Source organism: Schistocerca piceifrons, chromosome 1, assembly GCF_021461385.2.
Source record: "Schistocerca piceifrons isolate TAMUIC-IGC-003096 chromosome 1, iqSchPice1.1, whole genome shotgun sequence".
Lineage (NCBI taxonomy): Eukaryota > Metazoa > Arthropoda > Insecta > Orthoptera > Acrididae > Schistocerca > Schistocerca piceifrons.
Window position 1 is genome coordinate 875817103 of NC_060138.1, and position 18216 is coordinate 875835318.

At 38.2% G+C, this 18216-nt stretch overlaps 1 protein-coding gene across 1 annotated transcript in view; it reads left to right on the top strand.

Moving 5' to 3' along the window:
- LOC124716352 (protein sidekick) overlaps positions 1 to 18216 on the top strand; it is a 416456-nt gene that overhangs the window by 332285 nt on the left and 65955 nt on the right. The window contains exons 18-24 of the mRNA XM_047243167.1: positions 542 to 736; positions 7035 to 7231; positions 13034 to 13243; positions 13364 to 13618; positions 13984 to 14212; positions 14368 to 14519; positions 14619 to 14769. Coding sequence (XP_047099123.1) covers positions 542 to 736; positions 7035 to 7231; positions 13034 to 13243; positions 13364 to 13618; positions 13984 to 14212; positions 14368 to 14519; positions 14619 to 14769 — 1389 coding nt within the window. The remainder of the gene's footprint in view (positions 1 to 541; positions 737 to 7034; positions 7232 to 13033; positions 13244 to 13363; positions 13619 to 13983; positions 14213 to 14367; positions 14520 to 14618; positions 14770 to 18216) is intronic.

Here is an 18216-nt window from a genome sequence, read left to right on the forward strand (position 1 = left end):
CCACTAGTCAGCCACCCAGGCTGCCTTTTACTGCTAGTACCCCGTTTAGAACATTCTAATGGAAAGCAACTCTCAAAGAGCATGAGGAATGTGTTAAGGAAAGCATTATGTTTGTCATCTATCTTATCGGCACTATAAACATCATGCCACTCTTGTTCCTTAACGAGGTTTAAAAAACTCTCTATTGCCAGTGGATTAGCTTTCCTACATAGTTTGTAATATATGTGACATTTGTTTGAGTACAGAAGCCTTTTAATGTAAAAATTTGTGCATCATGATCTGAAAGGTCATTCACCCATTTATTAACAGAATGCCCATCTAGTAACGAATTGCTACATTTTCTCTTGTGACTACATTTTCTCTTGTATTTTCTGTTTCATGTTCCTCTTTTTTTGTAACAATATGTGCATACAAATATAGGAAATGTATTTGGGCTCCTTAATGTTAGCTCGTATTATATGATTGTACTCACCTTTTTGAGTAAAGTATTAGCCATTCACAGCTGAAAATGTTAAAGTAAAACAAAGCTTTCTTTTTTCAGGGAGTCCCTCAGAAAATGGAGATGAAGCAGTAACTATAAGAGTCTTACCAAGTTTACTTGACCCTCTTGAAGAGCAAAGTGCAGTTATCAAAGAACTCGAGAAATACACTTTGTATAATATCACTGTATTGTGTTTCACAGATCCTGGAGATGGGAAAAGAAGTGACCCAGTTGAAGTCAGAACTAAAGAAGATGGTTAGTCATGTTTATATCGTTCTGTATATTCACTATGTAACTGTTTTAAGATAGAAGGCTTGGAAAAAATGTTTGATAACTGATCAAAATTTTTGTTGGCATTAGTGAGGCATTTATGCTTTGTGCTGCTTTTAATATTGGGATGTAAAATTAAAATAAGTGTATTTTCTGTTTCATGGGAAAGATCAAAGGTATAGAATTCAGTTTCTGTATTGTAGATATATTTTGGTTATTAGAATTTTAATTCATATTAATTCCGTATGAATATATACAATGGTTATAATACAGGGAAACATTCCACGTAGGAAAAAAATATATATCTAAAAACAAAGATGATGTGACTTACCAAATGAAAGTGCTGGCAGGTCGACAGACACACAAACAAACACAAACATACACGCAAAATTCAAGCTATCGCAACAAACTGTTGCCTCATCAGGAAAGAGGGAAGGAGAGGGAAAGACGAAAGGATGTGGGTTTTAAGGGAGAGGGTAAGGAGTCATTCCAATCCCGGGAGCGGAAAGACTTACCTTAGGGGGAAAAAAGGACGGGTATACACTCGCACGCACACACGTATCCATCCACACATATACAGACACAAGCAGACATATTTAAAGACAAAGAATATTTATGAGTGTGTCTTTCTGTGCAGGAACAAAGCACCTCGATTTTTAGAGGCAAAGGGGTGTGGACTGTTATGGCACAGATTTTACAATTCTATTGAGGTGCAAAAAATTTATGTTGCATATTTTATTCTTCTTTTTTCTCTTCTACTTCTTCTTCCTGAAACATTTCTGCTTATGCAGGTCATTCACAAAGCATCTTCCAATCTTTTTTCTCACATAGTCTATCAGTCAATGTTTCCTGCCATTTTAATTCTCTCCAGTTCATATCATCCTCCACCTGGTCTCTTCATGTTGTTCATGGTGTTCCACTTGGTCTTATGCCATATATAAAATGGTATATATTTACATAAAATTTAAAATGTGTGTTTAAGTGTAATTTGGGTATAAGTGAAAAAAGTGAAATTGTTTTGATTTTGAAATTTACAATTTTACTGTAAACTACACATCACTACACTGCCATCTTTATTGATTCACTCCTTTTTTTCCTTCTTAGACGTGGCTGTTGTGCCCATAATGTACTCGATCTTTTCATTCTTGCACTTTTTTTTAGCCAAAACTATTCACCTCTCTCTCTCTCTCTCTCTCTCTCTCTCTGTCTCTTACTGCTATTTGGAGTAGTCATATGCCTAATATCATCAGGAGTGCCTCAGTTGATGTAGTTCTATACACACTTGTGATGTACAGAATTCTGCTTTGTTGGGCTTTACAAAGGACTGTAATGTCTCTACTTTTTTGGCTTTGTAGGTGCATATACTCATCCACAGACCATAACAGAAGAGTACCTTATGATATGCTCGTATAAAACTTATAGGTGGCTGGAAATTTCTTTGGTCAACTGATGCTATTTTGTTGAGAACTTTTAATGCTACTTTAGCAAATGACTTCCACATATGTGTGAAAGTTCTGCTTCTTGTTACTATTTATTCTCAGATGTATACGTACTTCTTGTAGTTGATTGTTTATTCATGATGTGGTGTTCCTCACTCTCAATAGTGTTCCTTCTGGCAACGTTTAAATCAATGTGTCTGCTACTATTGTTAATTTATTATCTAGACACCAATCACTTAATGTTACTCTGTGAACTGGTTTAGTGAGACCAGGGCAAACAGTGACCATATTAAACAAAATTGTGGAGCAGCCACAAGTTACACATAATTTCCTTTATTACTGTTTTCACTTTCCAGATCAGTGTGTCTTCAGAAATTTAGCAGCCAATGGCCACATTTTAAATGTATCTATCTGCGTAGAGTACCAACGTCAGATACGTTTGATGTTGGCACTATACGCTGTCAGATATAGTGAATGTGTGGCTGCTGGCTACTAAATTTCTAAAGATACTCATATCTGATGAATGAGACTGGTAATAAAAACTATATGTGACTTGTGGCTGCTGAACAATTTTATCTTTATGTAAGAACTAGTCTGTTGCTCTCTTCTTATTTCATCCTCGTGTGGGCAGCTGTTATTATTTGCCATACGTCTGCTCCAGTAAGGTGAACAGGGCACAGCACCACAAATTATGAAATGGTCTGTCTACGTCGATCATTATTCGCATGACATATCACTGAGATGACAAAAGTCATACGATACCCCCCAATATCGTGTAGATCATGCTTTTGCCAACTGTAGTGCAGCAGCTCAACATGACTTGGACTCAACAAGTTGTTGGAAGTCTCCTGCAGAAATACTGAGTCGTGCTGCCTCTGTAGCCATCCATATTTGCAAATGTGGTGACAATGTAGGATTTTCTACACAAACTGAGCTCTCGATTGTGTCACATAACTGTTCGATGGGATCCTTGTCAGGTGATCTGGTTTGTCAGATAATTTGCTCAAATTTTTTATAATGTTTGCCAAACCAATCACGAACAGTTGCAGCCCAGTGACATGGCGCATTGTCAGTCATAAAAGTTTGTTTGACTGCAAATGGTCCCTAAGTAGCCAACAATAACCATTTCCAGTCAGTGATAGGTGCAGTTGGACTAGAGGACTCAGTCCATTCCGTGTAAACACGGCCCACACCATTGTGGACCCACCACCAGCTTGCACAGTGCTTGGCTGACAACCTGGATCCATCTCTTCGTGGGGTGCATCACTGTCGACACTACTATTAGCTCTTACCAACTGAAATTAGAAATTGTCTCACCAGACCAAAGTTTTCCAGTCATCTAGGTTCCAACTGATATGATCATGAGCTCAGGAGACAGCTGCAGGTGATGTGCTGTTAGCAAAGGCACTTGCATTAGTAGTCTGTTGCCATTGGCCGTTAATGCCAAATTTCTTCAAATGAAAACCATCTGCCACTGCATTATCCATGGTGAGGTGTAATGCCTCAAGTTTGGTATTCTAGGCACACTCTTGACACTGTGAATCTTGGAATATTGAATTGTGTAACGATTTCCGAAATGAAATATCCCATGCGTCTAGCTCCAACCTCCATTCTGCATTCAAAGTTTGTTAATTCCCATCGTGCCTATGATCACATCAGAAACTTTTTTACATGAGTCACTGGAATAAAAATGACACCTCTTCCAGTGCACTGCTGTTTTTTATACCTTGTGTACATGATACTACTGCCACCTGTATATGTGTATATCGCTATCCCGTGACTTTTGTCACCTCAGTGTATGCCACCTGAGTTATTAACAATATGCAATGTTGTCTCACTTCATCTGGAAACTCTGATATGATCATCATGCAGAGGTCTCTTTCCTACTAGTTTTCTTTGATTCCTTGGACACCTGCATAGGAGTTTTCCCATATTTTAGCTATAATATGTATTAAGCAAATAAGTGTGTAGCAGTTAGGCTGTCTTGGGTCTTTCATTAGTGTAATGATATTCATTGTTTGCCAAGTTCTGGTCATCTGTTTCTGCAGAAGACGTTTATTAAATAACATTGTCATATGCAGTATTTCTGCCACATTTCTATCTGGCTTGCATTGTTCTCTCTCTCTCTCTCTCTCTCTCCCTCCCTCCCTCTCCCTCTCTCTCTCTCTCTTCCTCTTCCTCTTCCTCTTCCACTCTCCCTCCTGTTATCTTTATTGTTTATTGCATGCTATTAGACATGTTGCTTGCTGTCACACTGTACACTTGTGACACTCAGCCAATTCTGAATTTGGGTAGGAGAGAGAGTGCTATTTGCACCATTGTTTCCTTTCATTGTAGCTGCTTCCAGAAACTTCACTGCTTTTTTCTAGTATAATTCTCTTTATTATCCTTTTTTTCCTTCTCAGTATTGCTATTTTGTGTATTGCCTGTCTCACTTTTGTTTTGCATGCCTTTATCTTTCCTTATCCTGCTCTTCAAATTTGAGCTGATAGTCTTGGTTCTTTCTGTCTGCATCCCTTCTCCCTTTTGGTGGGGCAATCCCCCCCCCTCAAAAGTGATTAATAAGGGACGTTTGAGAAACTGGGAGAATAAAACATCTTCAAACATGCTAACAGACTGGTGCCACATATTGTATTTTATTATCTTGAGTTTTTGGGAATGTCTCTTTAGTCTCAACAACTTACTGAAGAAATGAGTCAAGTGAAAGTTGAGAGAATAGATGTATATGTCCACATACTGTGCATTACAGATATAGTTTTTTTTATCTGTTTGATATCTAAACCATATAATTTTATCCTTATTTATGAGATGTTGGCAAGCTTAAGCCAGAAAATAATACGTATTATATGGGCTCTGTGTAACTAAAGGTTCCTCTGTATGTAATGACTGTGTGTATTTATATTCTCTACTAGCCATTGACCACATGAATTGGAATGGGCTTTACACTAATATACCATACCAGTCACTATATGAATTACTGTTCACATTGCATGTACAAATAATTTATCCTATATTAATCTGTTGTACAGAATTGTAATCATAATCCTAAAATTCAATTTCTGCTATACTTGCATACAAGAATTTTCTTAAACTGTAAAATGGGTTGTTTATTAACCATTTATACAGCTTACTTTCAAATTTATTGAAAGGTGTATTGATTGCGGACTGTGGCAGTTTATTAAAAAATTTTAAATAGTTCACTTAGTGAGAGTTGCCTTTTTTTGTCAGCTGATGCCTAGGATTGTCAATACACTTCTTGATTCTGGTGTCATGACAGCGTATGTTCTCTATGGTGTAAACTCTTCTATGTTTTTTTCACGTGTATCAATAATGCATGGATATAAAGATTTATCACTGTCATCAATTTGGTCTTAACAAGTAAATGGTGGCAGTGTCCCTTGAATCAACCTCTTATTCGTAGAACCTTTTTCTGAATCAGTAATACATCACTGATATGAGTTGAGTGACCTCATAACAATAGTGCATGAGATAAGTGAGAATGGAAAAGTCCAAAGCAAGCTATCCTAAGATATTCATGTCTTAAATGGGGTTGCCATTTACTTTGGAATCAGTGTCTATTCCGATCAGTTTTACAGATTTTACTTCAATGTCTTTGGCTAGTCCCAACAGCAGGAGCTGAGTTTCCTCAGGATTGCACAGTAGGTTAATAGATGAAAACCAGTTAAGTGTTAAGGAGAGTGTCCTGTGATTTCTGTCGTAACCTCAGTGTGTCTTGATATGTGATGATTAAAGTTGTGTTATCCAGATAACAGACTGAAACCCAACATAATGTGACAAATCATCAATTGCAACAGTGAAGAAGAACGGTTCAAGGACAAAGCCCTGAGGCAAACCAGATGTGATTTTCTTCAGGGAAGAATGCCTTTTTTAAATTGACACAAATTGCTTCGTGTTCTTTAGATAAGAATTAATTATGTCGAGTGCTGTGTTATTTATTCCATAATACTGTAGTTTGACTAGTAAGATGTCATAGGGATATCGTCGAAAGCCTTACTCAATCCTCAGTCCTCATGCTTTCCAAATGCAGTTAATGTCTGGTTAATAATTTCGAGGACTGGAGGAGTGGTATTTTGTTCTTATCAAAACCCATGCTGTCTACTACAAACAGGGCTATGCTTTTTTAAGTAATTACTATGCTGTATGTGAAAAATAGCTTTAAATACTTTGGAAAAGATTGTAACAATAGACACAGGCCTCTAGTTCTCAGGGAGATGCTTTTCCTCCTTTTTGTATTTCGGTATAACTTTTGAAATTTTGAGCTGATCAGGAAAAACTCCAAATTCCAGGCAGTTATTTATAATAAAAGCAAGTGATTTGCAAATAAGGTGTATTGTCTTTTTTATTGTGTAGTTTGATAGCAAGTAGCAGTCGATGCTTATCGAGTTAGAAAATTTTGAAACAGCATTTACTATGTCTATGGGTGTGACAAGATCCAAATGGAATTCATGTCTTCTAGGAAGCTAATCATCCAGTATATCAGTAGCTGATGTGTTTCACTGGTTAATTTTAGATCTTAATCCATTTACTATAGTAGTAAAGTATTTATTGAGCTCTTCTTGCTCAAGCAAAACGTCTTTAGTTCGGCTAGAAGTGAATTGTTGTGTTAAATCATCCCAGGCAGCCTTATATTTGTTTGGAGTCCCTTCTATGTCAGTTTCATTGGTACCTTATAGCATTCTTCTTGAATCGAATTTAAGTATCTCTCCCTCAGTAACATTTTTTAGATTTTGCTGTGTCTGTAGGCATTACAAATATGACTTTTTTCTAAACTGGTTATTACTTCAATGTCATCATTACTAAGTACTTCACTTGATCTGCTTCAGTACCAGATGAAGTTGGGAGCTTGCAGTTCGATGATGTAAGTGATCGGGCTGTGAAGGTAATTTGGAGTGCACCGAAACGAACTAATGGAATACTTAGAGGTTATCAGCTGAAGTATATGCAGAAGGATAGCTTAAGTGATGTCAAAACACAAAACTTCACGGCTGATGCCATTAGCGTGATGGTAAACAACTTACAAGTAAGTATACCATAAAGAAAGAAATTGTTCAAACCATTTTTAATATTTTTTTCTCAGTAATTCTGTTTTAATTGTTTTTAATTCACAGCTTACACATAGCCCAGTCATGTATGGACTGACAATTAGTGTAATTTTCTTCATTGTTTTTCACGGGAAAAAATTTCTGTTAAAATATCACTTATTTCAGAAGAAAGCCAGTCGGTCCTTAGCAGCCGGAGACAGTAGCCACGTGTGAGTTAGTTGTTGTTATTGTATAAATGTCTGAGAGCTTAAATATTTCTAGTATTCTTTACATTGAGCCTGTCTGCGACATAAAGCCCTTCTCTATGTGTTGAGTAGCACTCTATCCTTTCCATATTGTTATTTCATCGTGGAGTTTCCATTGTTTGATTTTGACGATTATACTTATATTTTACTTAGCCTATCAATTGTATCTCTGCAGACCTTATCATCAATGGAACTTTATTTCCTATCTTCAGTGGGACTTTAAATCGTATCTTTCTTTTTCCAAGAACGGTACAAAACTGACCTTTCCTAACATCCCCAACCAGCTGCTGTTTTGGCATCAAAATGTCATGCACCCCCGCCCAGCTGCTGTTTTGCCATCAAAGTACCATAAAGTACCACAGAGAGATTTAGTATACAACTCAGTTATTGGATACAATTCTTATTGAATTTAAATGTATTAATGATGGTGAAAATTAGATAAGGCGGTACTGAATAGAATTGGGGAGAAAAGAAATTGTGGCACAGCTTGTCTGAAAGAAGGGATCGGTTGATAGGATGTCATCAACGACATAAAGGGATCATCAGTTTAGAATTTGAGGGAAGTGTAAGGGGTAAAAACTGTAGGGCATACCAGGAGATGAATACAGGAAGCAGGTTTAGATAGATGTTGGGGGCAGTAGTTATTCGAATACAGAGAGGCCTGCACATGACAGAGTAATTAGGAGACCTGCATCAAACCAATCTTTGGACTGAAGACCACAACAGTTTAGAGGGTAAGAAAGAACATCGAGTTTTGAGTTAAAATTTGAGCTCCTTTATTGTGAATCTTGTAAGATTTAATTAATGTGCAAACTGAGACACTATATTGATTTGAATGCTATGAAATGTTCCTGTACAACCAGTGCAATAGCTTTTCTTTTCAGAAAAATTGTGTACAACATAATTTTTGATAAAATGAAAAAAAAACCTTAGAAAAATATCTCAATGTGAAATTAGTTGCCCAGTGGGAATGGCAATAACGAGCATTAAGCCTACTTTTGAACATGCAAAATTACTTCATTGGTGAGATTCCTTTTCTGGAGATTAAAAGTTACACACTTTGCTAAATGTCACATGTATCAGTTTCTACTTAACATTTAGTCAAGCAACTGGTTAGTAGGCCTTTTTCTATAAGAAATATAGCAACTAAGATTTTAGACTAAGCAGATTCAGAAGGATGTAGGTTGAAGTAGGTACAGGGAGATGAAGAAGCTTGTACAGGACAGGGTAGCATGGAGAGCTGCATCAAACCAGTCTCAGGACTGAAGACTACAACAACAACAACATGTAAGGAATGTGCCATAAGTGTTGTAGGACAAGGTAATTTTATTAAAGACTGAGGTGACAGGTAACTCAACATTGTAGAAGTATATAAAAACACATTCAGGCACCATCCTGTTGAAGAAATGACAGTAGCATGGGGATAACAGCCTGTGCAATGTAGTTGGACTGATTACTTCATCCTGCAGAAACACGAAATGTGACCACGAGTTGTAACTGATGGCCCCCCATACCTTGAAGCCTTGGAAAGGACCTGTGTCCCATGGGCGAATGCACTCTGGACTAGGCAGCTCACCAGGTGTATGCCCTACACTCTTACATACATCGTTCACCCACAGACAGATCCTGCTCACCTGACTGAGACAACAGAGCACCACTCGATGCTCCAGTCTGCTGTTTCATGATACGAGAGGAACTATACATGGCTGTGTCTGGTGTCTGTAGGAGCCTGACCAGAGGCACATCCAGCTGCAAACAGACAGTTCCCAATGGTCCCCGAAAACAGACCAGATGAGAATACGCCCAGATTTCATCCCTGGACGATGTTTGGTTGGCCACCACTGCTCGCACAATGCGCAGGTCTGAATTTGAGTCTGTACTGTGTGGAAATATAGAACCTGATTTGCTGGTATGGGAATGTTTCATTGACCATTGTTGAAAGCAACTAAACACTACTGATACATTGTACCCTATACATGCAGCAACTCATCAATATGTGCACTCGGCTGCCCGCAACTCTGCAATGCAACTCCGTTCAAATAGCAGAAACTGTTTAACAGGGCTATGTACTTGTTGACAGGGCATCATTGTACCCTAGAATGAATGTTGTAAACACTGTTCACTTCTAAACTCCGCACTACGTGCAGAATCAAAATAGAGGGTGCACAGGCAGGGCTCTGGAATGCCATCTGATTGCCAATGTCTGTGACAAATGAATCAATAACACTACAACTATGCAGTATGCATATATTATACCCTGGTGCCAATGAACACAGTCCTCAAGAATGTTGCACCCTTTTTACTGGCAGTGTATTCCAGGCACAAATTTATTTCAATGTAGGGACAGATGAAAGTCAAAGGGTGCCATATGCAGTGTATAGAAGGGGACTTCGAACAGTTCCTTTGTGGTGAAATGCGTTCACAAAGCAAAAGAGGGCTTTCTTTTAGTTGTAACTCAGGCCTCTTTTTGTATTTTATTTTTTCTAGTTGGTCCAGAAGACTTGTTTAATATTTGATAGCTATTGTTTTATTCTTTGTAAAGTAATCAGTAATTCCTTTTTCATCTAAGAAAGCAGTGTTCATAAGCTTATCTGTAGATGAAACAAATTTTGCCTGTTTTGGTACAAGGCCACTACCGTCAGTCTGTGGTTTATGTTTCCCTTCTGGGGTGAAGTGGTGGACCCATATTTCATCCACAATAACAGACTGGTGCACAAAATCAGTTGGATTCTTTTTAAACAGTCCTGAAATTGATTTATTTAATTTTAGTCAATATTCAGTACACACTGTATCTACCTCACTCAAAATTTTTCATAGTTCATTCCTGATTTGAAATGCACTTTATCTTTTCTTCTGATGTGTCTGTGGCAACAGCTGTTTTATAATGCTGATCATACACTATCATATTGTGCAGTTTCTCAGTGCTTTCATCTGTGGTTGATTGTTTGTGTGAATAATCACTAAGAGAAAATCTAAGGTACTTATTTCTTGACTATTTGAAATGAAGTAGCAGACTCTTTGTAAACCTTCACAAACTTTGGATGAATTTCCTATTGATGATAAATCATACAACCCAGTAAATGTTTCTGGTGGCAGTTTACTTCAGTTAATCTGTTTGATTAAATTATCAAATATATACCATGTATTAAATTTACTCTTTACTTACAGTATTGCGCATGAAGTACCAACCTTTAAAAAAAAACATCAATATCAATGTGACTCTTAATTTTGTCCTTATCCTTTTGAGTACTGAACTTCTGCTGTAGTTATCAAATAATATAATTTTGCCGAGTACTGAAAAGATGTGTAGGCCCTATACATGCTCTATACACTAATTATGACTGCCAGATGATGGTAACCACAAACACCATGAAAGCGTAGTACGTTTTCAATGCAAGAAGACACTTTATTTATAAATTCAAAATGGTGAAGAAATATAAAGTGTGTGTGATTATTAATTGTTGGATTGTTTTATTTTTAATTATTTTTGTTTGTTAGCCATGCTTTAGTAGTTCTTGTCCCTGCAGTTGGTAGACAGACACTTCTTTGGTGTCTCAGATAGAATTTGTATATTTATTTCTTGTGCTATCATAGCTCTTGGTTTTCATTGCAAAAATAAACATGTAAAACTTACATAATTGAATTGTATGCATGGATCAAAAACATATTATTGTTTTTGTTTTGGAATTGTTATTGGCCTGATCTACAGGGTGTCCATAATTAAAGTTTGAGTTTAAAAACACTGTAGAAAGAGTACTGCTGCTCAGAATCATGTCAAATTTGACCCAGGGGAAAACATCATTGGGGAGGGGGTTTACACAAAAATGAATGGCACTGTAAACATCTCAACGTAAATGTGCTCAGCTATGAATGACAAAATGAATCACAATACACAGCCATGGTTTGAGTGAGTTGCACATAACACCATAAGTACTGCTCAATGTGCATGACTGCTCAAGTTTGGCAGTCAACAGTTGTGGCACTGCTAGAGAGGTAAGCACATCCGCCATGGCAAGGTTGTACCACAGTGGATGGGAAAAATCAATTTTTAGTTGTCTTGAGGCCAAAAACTGCATAAAAATCAAAATTACATCAGTTTTCAGTTGTCATGACACTGTTGCAAGACGTGTTCAGTATGCTGCCCACTGTTTTTTGCCACAAGTTGAAATCGAGAAATTGCAAGTTCAATAGCAGATTGGCACATCTCAGGGGTCACTTTCAGAATGCGTTGCACTACGTGTATTTTCAACTCAGCTACATTGGGACTTGGATCACTGAACACAACATCTTTCAGATAACCCCACAGCCAGATTGGGTGATCTGGACATCCAGGCTGTAGGGAAATGTCTGCTAATAGTTCTAACATTTCCAAAATGCCTCCACAGCAGCCACTTGACCGGCTGTGCAATGTGCGGAGGAGCAGCATCTTGCATAAAAATGATGCTACTCGCACATCCAAGCTGTTGAAGGGTTGAAGTGATACTGGTGCGCAAAAGACTTTTGCTTTAACAGTGATGCTATAGGCATCAGGAGCCTCAATGAAAAAATATAGCTCCATGATAAATGATGCAGTCACCTTTGCAGACTGAAGTGGTACCGATTGATGTATGTGCAGATTTTCCGTTGCTCATATTCTGCAATTCTGCATGTTGACATGTCCTTGGAGATGGAAATGGGCTTTGTTTGTCCACAGAATGTTTCATGGCCATTCATTGTCCACTTGTACACGAGCCAGAAATTCCAGAGTGAATGTTTGTCTTGCTGGCAGGTCAGAAGGAAGCAACTTGTGAAAGTGGGTGATTTTGTATGGGTAGCAATGTAGGATGTTTTGTAGGATTTTAAGCACTGTGCTCCGAAGGCAATTCCCCACGCACAGCGTGGTTGCACAACACCACTTGACACCTCCTGCAATACTGTGGCCAAATGTTCAACAGATGTTGGATCAACTGCTTTCAGTCCTCTGTCACACGGCACTTAAAGAGAACATGTCTTTTCAAATTTTGTAGTTGTTTTCCCCAGACCCTTAGCAGACATCATACCAGTGCCTTTTTTCATACCTGTAAGTGTCTGGAATTTCTGTAGGGTTACTGGTGCAGTCACTATTCTTGTAAAAGAGCGTTACCAGCAGCATGCTATCCTTCATGAAGACGATATTTCTTTCTGTCTTCCTTCCTCGGTCCTCCTCCTTCTTCTCCCCCCCCCCCCCCCTCTCCCCCCAATGATAGTCCCCCTGTGTCAATAACATGCTACTTAAATCTGACTTCATTCTGATAACATGCTACTTAAATCTGACTTCATTCTGAGCAGTGGTTCTCTTTCTACAGCATTTTGAAACTGGAACATTAATTGTGGACACCTCGTGCTTTCTTACATATAGTGATGGTTTTATTTAAGGAAGTCTTCGTAGAACAGTGTGTACAGTGTTCGCATAGCAGTTAACATTTAATACTGATATAATATTAGAAAGGAGGATTAATGACACATTATTAAAAAGGAGGTTTTGAGTATATTTTCATCTCAGTCTTTACATTTCAGGCAATGACCCACTATCGCTTTGAAGTTTCTGCATGGACTTCTGTGGGTTTTGGTCCTGTGAAAGTGGCAACCATTCAGTCTGGTATAGAACCAGTGTTACCTCATCCACCTACAAAGTTAGCTGTCTCAAACATTGAACCTTTTTCTGTGGTGCTGCAGTTTACTCCTGGATTTGATGGCAATTCTTCAATAGCTAAATGGACAGTGGAGGTACAATTTTAAATTAACAGTTTCCCTGAATACTGATTTTTTTTGTTATTTCACTTTACATTTCATCAGTTACATTCATGTAGCTACTTCCTTAACATATATGTTTTCCTTCTTTACCAGGCTCAGACAGCTCGCAATGTCACCTGGTTCATAGTATACGAAATTTCTGATCCAGATGCATCAACAATTACAGTTGGTAATTTAGTCCCATTCACATTGTACAAGTTGCGGATAATTGCTAACAATGTTGTTGGAGCATCTGAACCATCAGAGCCAACAAAAGAATTCCAGACAATTCAAGCACCACCAGCTCATCCACCACAGAATGTTACAGTTCGTGCAATGAGTGCTACTGAACTGAGAGTTCGTTGGATAGTAAGTACTCTACTGAAGACAGATTAAATATAATTCTGTATATTATTGGAAAATATTATTCAGTTGTCTGTAAAATAGAACTTATTGTTTTGAATGATTAAGAGGTTGAATTCTTAATAGTATTTGGTATTGCGTTGTAGATCTTATTGTCATTATCTGACATATCGGTTGACATTTTTTAATTTTTATTTGATTGTTTGGTGTACCCAACTAATATTACCTTTATATCCTCAGTGAAGTGACATCAGAATTATCACGTGATGACATATTACCACCTTTTTCACATCTTTTTTCTGATTTTAACCGGTTTCTGTAGAAAACAACATGAGAATTTTCATCTAAATAAAACTTTTAATATTTTGCAGCCTCTTCAACAAACTGAGTGGTTTGGAAATCCTAGAGGCTACAATATTACATATAGGCAGGTGGGAACAAATGAAGTATATAGCGTCAAAATCGAAGACCACACAGCAAATTCCCATATTCTAGATAAACTTGAGGAATTTACACAATATGAAATAATGACACAAGCATACAATGATGTTGGTAGCTCTGATATGAGTCCTGTTGCTGTGGAATGGACAAGAGAATCAGGTACTACTTATAATGTATGATACCTGGAAGTTTTCTTCAAACATATTTCTTAGTATAGTTAACTCTAATATTAAAAGTGATCAAGAAACACAACAGCATTACACAGTTTTTGTGTTAAGCACATTACTCAAAATAATCCAGAATATTTTTTGTAGTTCCATCGTTTGGACCAGAAAATGTAGAAGCAAATGCTACATCTTCAACCACAATTGTTGTAAAGTGGGGAAATGTTCCAAAAGAACATCAAAATGGCCTTATTGAAGGATTCAAGGTATACTATGGTACCAACCCGCGACTTCCATTTCATGTGAGTATATCTATCTACCTATCCCATGTGTCATCTCAGATCACACAATGTACACTTATGAGACTCGCTGCTCTGACATACTATTTCCTTTATTTTCAGTTCAAAGATATTCCAAATAATGCAACATTTACTACTACACTCACGGAACTTAAGAAATTTGTTCAGTATCACATTCAGGTCTTGGCTTACACAAGACTAGGTGATGGAGCTTTAAGTATTCCTCCTGTCCGTGTGCAGACATTTGAGGACAGTGAGTAGTTTTTTTGAAATTCTCTCTTCTATCTTTAAGGTTTTAATTTGTGGTAATGAAGAAAAGTCATGGTGAAATACAAATAGGTGAAACAGTTAACAGGTAATGGAGGCACTGAGTTATTGATAGCCACATAAACAACACTGAGAATTTTGCATGGTTCTGGACACACACACACACACACACACACACACACACACACACACACACACACTGACATGGACGCAGATGCGGACATGGACACACTCTTGGAGGACCAAATTGCCCTGATTGTGGCAGCATTGCAGCTCAACAGGTGTGAGATGGCATGTTTGGGGAGTGACCCAAGGGGAGAAAGAAGGCAGGGAGTGAGAAGGAGAATTGGGGTAGGGTGAATGATGGCTGTGGGGGAGAGGCAGCTAACACACATATGCTAGGAATGTGGCACTGGTGAGCTTATTCCGGTAGCACACAATGGCGTGGAGGAGTGGACTAGAGAAGGAGGTGTAGGTGCAGGATGAATGAAGTTAGGGTCATGGGGTTGCTGTGGAGGTGTGTGGGAGCAGGGGGTAATGGGGAATGTGGACAGGAGCATTATGGAATTGAACAATGTGGTGCAAGGATATCTCCTTGTTGTTGTGAGGCAGCCAATGGAATTGAGCATGTTCTATTCAGCAGTGTGTTTTGCCACTGACTGATCAATTCCTTTGCCACTGACTGATTAACTCTGCTCTTGGTTCAATTTGGTGGTGGCCATTCATTTGGATGGACAGCTGGTTGGTGGTAATTCAAACCTGGTATATAACATGAATGCTTTCACATGTGGCCCTGGCTCTGATAGGATAGTACAAGCCTGTGGCAGGATTGGAGTAGCATGTGGGTGTATCAGACAGGTCTTACATTGGGATCTTCCACATGGCTGTGTGTGAACTACGTGGCAAGGGGTTGGGAGGGCCTGTGGCATTAAGATGAACTAGGATATTGCAAGGATTGTGTGGATGATGGAGTACCACTTTGGCAAGTATAGGATGGATGGTGGTTAGAATTTTCCTCAATTCTGGGCCTGATAAGTAGTTGAAGCTCCAGAGAGAGTTATGGTTGTGTTACTGATCATAGGTGTCATAATGTTTTGATATTAAAACCTCCATGTTTAATTTGAACAGTTTGCCGTGAATAAGGTGCTCTCTTGGTAATTCACGTTTGGAGCTGCTAAAGTTTACTTTGCTGCATTCAGGGTCCAGCTGACATAACAAAATTAGTTTTAAAAGCTGCAATGAAAGCCATATCTCCCACCTCTGTGGAGTAACTAGATTTTGTTTTGTAGAGTACCCTATGCTGATATGCCCCTTGCAGAATTTATTGATGCCACTTAAGTTTTATTTTGTATGTGACCACAGTCAAAAATTGTATCTCGTTGGCAATTGTTTTCAGATAGATAATACAGATGCACAAGAACATTCGTCTAAATCAGGCTGTTCCAGCTATAGTGCCTGCCCATGAACAGCAGAGGGCAGGTGTTCGCTGACAGCTGATGTGCAGGCAATCAAGTAGCCAGACCCCCATGTACATCTACATTCATAGATGTTAAGCTATTATATAGTGCATTGTGGGGAGGGGGTACCTTGTACACCTGCTAATCATTTCCTTTGCTGTTCTTTTCACATATGCAGTGAGAGAAAAACAACTGTTTACATGCCACTGTAAAAACTTAAATTTCTCTTATCTTGTCTTTACAGTACTTATATAAGATGTACATTGGTGACAGTAGAGTTCTTCTGCAGTCAGTCTCAGATACTGGCTCTCTAAACTTTCTCAGAAGTGTTTTGCAAATACAATGTCATCTTTTGGGAAAACAGCATCATCTTGCCTTCAGAAATTCCCATTTTAGTTGGTGAGCCATCTATGTAATACATGTTGATCAAACCTACCACTAACAAATCCAGCATAACACCTTTTGAAGTGCTTTGATGTCTCCCCTTAATGTGGCCTGACAGGGACCGAAAACATGAGCAGTGTTCAAGAATTGGTCACACAAATACAATATATAAGGGCTGTTCAAAAAAGTAAGGTGACTCTTCAAATTGCGCAGCAACGTAATTCGATTATGGTTTTTTTTTTGTTATGTTGGTAGACATGTCTCGGACGTATTTACAGTTTCAAGTGTACAGCATACTTCGTTTGTTTTTGACAGACAGAAAGGTTAGAAGTGTTTTAGTGTGCTCAGCGATTTTTAATTATTATAAAAAATCGAGTAAAGAACTTGCATCAAATTTTGTGTGAAAAATAGAATCAAGCACTCTAAAACACTTGAAATGTTGACAGTGCCATACGATGAGTCTGCTCTAAGTAAAAAAAAAAAAATGTTTACTAGTGGTACAAGCTCTTCCAAAATGTCCGAGAAGATGCCATGACTCGTATCATGCAATTTTTTTGGTTTTCTTGGGTATGAGATGTGTGCCAGCGAAGTTTTTTCCAAAACTTCTCAATTTTGATCATAAGAACATTCACATGAGCATTGCTCAGGAGCTCTTGAGTGACGTCAGTGATGATCCTGATTTGCTCAAAAAGGTTTTAACTGGTGATGAAACACGGGTCCATGGTTATGACATCGAAACCAAAGGCCAATCATCCCAATGGAAGAATCCCAGAGAGCCAAGATGGAAAAATGCACGCCAAGTTCAATCAAATGTCAAGGTTTTACTCACCCCCCCCCCCCCCCCTCCAATTACTGTGGCGTAGTGCATCATTAATTTTTGCCTCAATGTCGTATGGTGAATAAGGAGTATTACTTTGACGTTATGTGCCTTTTGCAAGCAAAAAGCATCCGGAACTGTGGAAAAACAACTCACGGCTTTTGCATCACGACAATGAACCTTCTCATTCATCATTGCTTGTGAGAGAGTTTTTGGCCAAAAACAACACGAAAATCATGCCTCAGCCACCATATTCACTGGATTTGGTCCCAGGCGACTTCTTCCTATTCCCAAAACTGAAGAGACCTATGAAAGGACAAAGATTTTCAACAGTTGAGGAAATAAAAGCTGCATTGCTGGAAGTGCTCAAGGCTGTACCAAAAATTGCTTACGAGAAGAACTTTGAAGGAAACAACACGAATATTGATTAATAAATAAATATTTTTTCATAAAAAATAAAGTCACCATACTTTATATTGTAAGTACTGCTTCCAATACTTTAGTTCATCCAGTCTTAGAGTATTGTTCATCTGTATGGAACCCTTACCAGTTTGGTATGATTCATGAGATGGAGAAGGTCCAAAGAAGAGTGGCAAGATGACTGGTACATTTAGCCATCATGAGAGTGTTAAAAATCTCATAGAAGGTTTAAAGTGGGACACACTTGCAGACAGACGACGCGCTAAATGGAAGGGGCTGCTCCTGCTCACTAAATTCCAAAATCCAATGTAAAGCATATATTATTATCACCAACTTTCAAATTGCGCATTGATCA